This window comes from Phalacrocorax aristotelis, chromosome 1 (genome assembly GCF_949628215.1).
Source record: "Phalacrocorax aristotelis chromosome 1, bGulAri2.1, whole genome shotgun sequence".
In the NCBI taxonomy this organism is placed as follows: domain Eukaryota; kingdom Metazoa; phylum Chordata; class Aves; order Suliformes; family Phalacrocoracidae; genus Phalacrocorax; species Phalacrocorax aristotelis.
The window spans coordinates 19,574,021-19,580,020 of NC_134276.1; the positions used below are offsets into that span (position 1 = coordinate 19,574,021).

Genomic DNA, 6,000 nt, shown 5'->3' on the forward strand with positions numbered 1-6,000 from the left:
TACAGGCTGCTCCAGAAGTGGGTCAAGGCTGGGACAAGTGCCTGGGTCATTTAACTGGGTGACAAGGACAACACTCAGATGTGCCAGTACCTTGAGCTGAGGATTGCACTCCAGTGGCTAAGCTCTCCCTCTCACTCTTTTATTTTTCTAACAAAAGGAAGTCTGATTTTAACAAAGCCTTCTCTTCAAAAGTATCTAAGTTAATAACCATGAGGGATTTAACCCATGCAAACTCTGTTCTTGTCTGAGCAACAAAACTATCTGTGGCATACACTTCTGGTTTGAACCAAAGACATGAACCAAAGCACAGAACACAAACCTTTACCAGAAACTGTAAGGCAAAGTTCACGTAACAGCCTGACAGTCAAAAAATCAAAACAATCCTCAGCGCCTAGCAGTGAATTTTCCAGGACAATTGGGCATCCCTCTTTCCCCTGTATCACTGGGCTACTTAGGAGAGGCAATAAATCAGTTTTCACTAAGTGCCATAATCCAGACTTACAGCATATGGTTGTCTAAAAATTCCAGCAATAACAAGAATCTCTGATACTTTTGTAAAGCAAGCAATGGCCCTATACTGCTATAACATTCCTGAGCCCTTAGAAGCAGGGTGAGAAGATGACTGCATTTGAACTGCTGGCTCAGGCAGCAGAGATGTCTAGGTCCCACGGAGAGCCCATTTACCATAAAGGCAGAGCAGGTGACAAAACTATGTGCTTTTGTTTATGCTGGCAGAATACTTTTACTTACAAGGACCTTCCTAAAAAGAAAGCCATTTTTGGATGGATAACTGAGGAGAAAACAATTTCAGGGGCACAAGAGGAAAGAGCTATCAATACAGTGGAAGCAAAAGCACATCATAATGGAACTGCAGCTGCTAGAGAGCACAGCAAAGACAGAGACTAAAGGCTATCTCAGGCTAGAAAGAAAAATGGATGAAAGAAACTAGGAGCAAAAGATGTTCTACCAACTACCTTTCAAAGGATATGAATCTTTGGAAGCACTGATACAGATGTGTTCAAAAGATCTCACACATGTACGTCAAAAGCTGGAGGTGTGGAAGGTCACTAGAAATATGGAGGACAGGAGCACTGACCCTATGGGTCCTGCTGTCAGCTGCATTGGGCCCACAGTGCTCAGACCAGCAACCCTCATTGTGGTGGTTTTGATGAAACCTGAAGTTTCCTTTCAAGCCTGACACAAAGCTGGAAGGTTAACGCATGGACATGACTTTGCCCTGGTTTCTGTACAGCAAGGCTTTCTCAGGAGCAGTTTACAGATGACAGAGGGAGGTCGTTCCCCCCACTCCACATGGATACTTCAAGCAGCATTAAGTAAACAGGCAATAATTTGATATATGCAGTGTTGGGGTTTTAGATTCCACATGACCTGCCAAGTCCCTCTCTTTCCTATGGCTATGAGGAGGGACAAAATAAAGCAAAACCTAAGACAAGGAAACTCAAGAACTAGAACACATTGTTTCATGCATAATTTTCAAATTCTCTTATGGACAGACAGAAGAAGGACTGCTAATGCTATTTTGTAATTAAAGCAGCATCAGGAGGCACATCACTACAGTTAGCTATTGTAAACCAGCACAGCCTGTCAAGGTGATTTCAACCTAAGGACCAACTATGTGGATGACTTCATAAAAATAGGGGCTTTTTCAGTCCCCTTCAGGATAAAATTGGTACGGGATATGTCTGCGGGATGACAGAAATTATCCGTCACTTCCCTAAACAGTGCCCGAAGTGTTCCTGGACAGCTGAGATTCCCAGCACTACCAGGTGTGATTTTGGAAGCAACAACCAGACCCTCAGCCAGGATCATAGTAAACAGGACAGAGACTTGCAGGAAGAAGTAGTCCCTGCTTAAGGGGCTCCATGTTAAAAACCATATATATAAGGGCATGAGATCAAGGTATCATGAAATATAATGGCAAATACATACTTGACTCATCTTTGCAAAGTAAGAAAAGTAAAGGGATGAAGACTATGTATGACTACCTTTATTCTCCCAATGCCATTAATTTGCTTGTATTTTATCCATTTAGTGCACTGTTGGGGAACACTATAACCCTCCTTTCCCTGCCAGTAAGCTGTTGCTGTATTTGTAATCAGAACCACAAAGAAAAACATGTTAATGGTGATGGGATACCATATTTCAAATCTCAAACTATAAATACTCTTTTGCTTGGTGTGCAAAATGGTTAATTTTTTGCACACATTGTATGAGTAAATATTAAAAATTGCTGAGCCTCCAAAGCATTATAAGTAGTTACTTGAAACCTTCAAGGAGGCAGCAAAAAATCCTAAGAGTGACTCCTTGTGTTACCAAATATTGTCTTGTGTAAAATATTCAGGGTTGGTTGGAATCTAGCCCCTCTAAGAGAGAAGTGAAACACCAGGAACTTATAAATATGGTTAAATGACCAAAGCTGCTACTGCTGACACAGTTACATTGGCATAAAAGATGTCTCTGCTGCATAGTTTGTTTTGATAAATTTGTAGAAATAAGCTCTATCAGTATAATCACTCTTACTCATGTTACTTCATCCACTTCAGAGCTGCATCAATTTACTGGGGTTGGTTACTAAACAGTCAGTACAAAACTTCTCTTTAGGTCAACCACACATAGTCCAGTGACTCCAGTAAAACTAGTAAGGAGGGAATCTGGTCCAGAATTTTCCCAAAGCATTAACTATAACACTGCACTTCAATGTCACCTTTTAGCAGGGTGTCTTGAATGCCTGGTAAGCATTTAACGGAGAGAACCTCCCAGTGTCTGTGAGGTAGGTTAGCAGTTCGAATCACTTTGCATGTCAAGAAAAGGAAAGGAAATGTTTCCAGGAAAATAGTTTAAACCATCACACAAAATACATGAAAAAAAGTCCTAGACAATTTCCATCTCTTTTCCTATGATGTGATGACACATGTGATCCTTCAGCCAAGCGGAAGATGAAGTAGGAGTTCAGACAACCACAGAACAATGTAGCAAATCTCAGCTAAATAAATTTATTGAGAAAGGTGTAGTCAAGATAATAAAAAGGGAGACAGGTTCAGCGGTCACTTAGCATCCTATATGTGGAGGTATTTGTGCCACGAAGTAAAATAGTTGGTGTTAAATACATATTTGCAACAAAATTGTTCAACTTGACATTCTGTGTCTGACACCAGTATCAGAAGCGATTTCTTGCCAAGACAATCTTCCATTTAACTGTATGTAACCAATACAAACAGTGTAATCTCCCTGGTAGTAAGACTTTCTGTATTGTAGAAAAAATAAAATGCTTTGGCACTGAGTGGAACACAAAACAGAGGTGTATATAGAGTCCATAGGACCCAAGTAGTAAAACAAATATTCACACTGTCCCTGAGATCCAGCTTCAAGCAAAATTAGGACTAGCCCACTGCTGCACAAGCGTAAAAGTAGGATTCTTCCTCCCCAGACAGACAAGAAGAGATGGCGTGCTAGTAGTCTCAGGGGAGCACCATGACCATGGACGAGCAGCTGAGCGGTTGGCTGGATGTTGGTGTCTGCCTGTGTTGGCTGTGCGCGGTGTGCAAAGCTGCCATATGCTGCATGGCCCAGCCAGGGTCTCAAGCTGCTTCTCCACAGGAGGATTTCCATCTCTATCCCCGCCGCGTGTGCCTCTACACTGAGGAATTCCAAAAGGGCTGCCAAGATCCGTAAAAAGTAATATCCCCGCTCCCTTGTCAGCACTGGCAAAAACAAGGTCTGCATTTCTTCGACTGAGGGCTCTTTGGAGCAGGAATAGGAAACACAAGTACTACAATTAATATTTGTCCTCAGAATGCTGAATCATGAAGCAGAACTTGTAAGAAAAAAATGTTCATCTTCACAGTTCTTGAGCATCCCTTCTCCTTTCAGGCAGGTTGGAAGGTACATAATACTTTGTCTTCAGCAAAAATGAAAGAAATTATAGAAGAAAAATCAAAGCTGAACATTTAGCCATCTCATATTACATTGCAATGCTCAGAGAGAGTATCTACTCCATCCCTTTGTCCAGCTAGGCAGCAGAGGGTATGCCACCGCTTTGTGCAGGTGTATCACGCTCCCTCTTCAGAAACCAATCAGGTATTAACTTCAGCGAAGTGTGATAGAAATCTTGGCCAAATGCTCTCCAGGCAATCATTTCGCTATTGGCAGCAGCTGCCATGAGAAGAGGTCCCCAGGGCTGTGGTCAGGCAGAGCCCTATGTGCCTTGGTGGGACATGGCACACAGGGACACATCCTGTGGAGAGGCACAGTATCACTTCCCAGCCTGAAGAGACATTCCAGCAGAAGGAGAGGGACCAGGACTCCTCTCCACACCGCTGTGCCACCACCAGCAAAGCCTCAGCCACTGCTCAGCAGCACAAATGGACACAAGCTCAGCCTCTACTACCAGGCATCCTGACACCGGGTAGACAGATTTAGTAAAGGACACTAACCTGGGCAGTCATTCCAATCCTGCCAGCGTATTTAGCAGTCAGTAGTACTGTACACCTCTAATAACAAGGCAGTGCATTGATTTAAATGCCCTTGTGAGGCAAAATTGGTAAGGCAGGAAGGTACCAGCTCTACTTTGAGTAGAAAAACACTACAGCACTTGCTAAGGCAAGGAGAAAAAAAGAGTTCCTGTCTTACACGGTGGGAAGAATGTGTTTATTACAGCTTGCTTGTTACAGCAAAGTATAAGGCAGAAACAAGTACTTGGCTGTACGCAGAAACGAGCATTTCGCACTTGATCATGTCAGATGCTGAAAAGCAATTTGAGACATCAAACAGATTTTACAACCAGTTTTGAAGATGGGATGACGCTCCTTTGCTATCAATTGTGATATACTTACAGAGCGCAAGGCACTGCTTTGGGAAGCTGCTCTTACATTTCTCTTGTACAAAGCATGTGCGAGAGCAGCCAGCAAACCCCCTCAGCTCTAGCAAACCCTTCCCTCGCTCCCCCCAGATACACATGCAGCATATCCTTCCTTGCTCCCCTGGATAATCATTCTGCAAACCTCCCCCCAGCTCCCTCTGATACCCACCCAGCCAAACCTCCAGACATCCATCCAGCAAAGCCTCCCCTTTAGTCTCCCCAGCACATCCATGCAGCATCCCCCCCACAGCTCACCGGGAAACCCACGCAGAAAAGCCCCTTGGCTCCACCGCACGCCACCCAGCAATCCCTTCCCTAGCTCCCCGGGACACCTATGCAGCAGCGCTCCTCGCCTACCCCGGACGTCCCGGTAGCAGCCTCCCTTTGCTCCCGGGACATCCGTGCAGCAACCCCCCGGAGGTCCCCGGGCTTATCCGCCCGGCAGAGTCCCCTGAGCCCCGCCGCGCACCGCCGCACCCCACTCGCCAGGGCGCCCTTCACGCGGAGACCCCGGGCCCCAGCTGTCCCGACAGCTCCCCGGGGCGCCGGTCCCGATGGCGGCGTGCCGCCCAGCCCGCTGCCCTGGCTGCGGCGGAGCAGGGCCCGGGGCGGCGGGGCCACGGGGCGTCCCGTGGGGACGCGCTGGCCGGCGGTGGCCCGCGGGGGACTGCGGGGCCGGGGCGGGAGCCGGGGCGGGGGCCGTGGGGCGCTTTCCCGTGGGCGGCCTCACCTTCTTGCTGTCGGCGGCGGCGAAGACCCTGGTCTCGCCGCTCACCGAGGACGAGCGGCTCGGGCCGAGGTGCTCCTGTTGCGGGGACATCACGTCCATGCAGCCCCGCGCCGCCGCCCTCCCGCCGCGGGGACACCCGCACCGCCGCCCGCACCATGGACAGGGCGCGCCGCGCCGCGCCGCGCCACGCCCCCCGCGGACACGCCTCCGCCCGCGGGACACGCCCCGGCGGGACGCGCCCCTCACAAGGCCACGCCCCCTGGTTCGCGCCCCGCTCGGTGAGGACGGGTGTGGAGGCAGCCGGGGGAGGCAGGCGAAGCGCATGCGCCGTCGCCAGGAGCCGGGGGGAGTGAGGGGAGTGCGCTCGTGCCGGGGAGGGGGCGCGCGCCCT

The 6,000-nt window shown here is 48.4% G+C and overlaps 1 protein-coding gene across 1 annotated transcript in view; it reads right to left on the reverse strand.

Annotated features, from left to right (window-relative positions):
* Positions 1 to 5,779, reverse strand: part of ARHGAP20 (Rho GTPase activating protein 20) — a 65,239-nt gene extending 59,460 nt beyond the window's left edge. Inside the window, exon 1 of the mRNA XM_075082724.1 lies at positions 5,610 to 5,779. Within this exon, the coding sequence (XP_074938825.1) occupies positions 5,610 to 5,708 (99 nt within the window). The 5' untranslated portion in view covers positions 5,709 to 5,779. The remainder of the gene's footprint in view (positions 1 to 5,609) is intronic.
* Between the last annotated feature and the right edge of the window lie 221 nt (positions 5,780 to 6,000).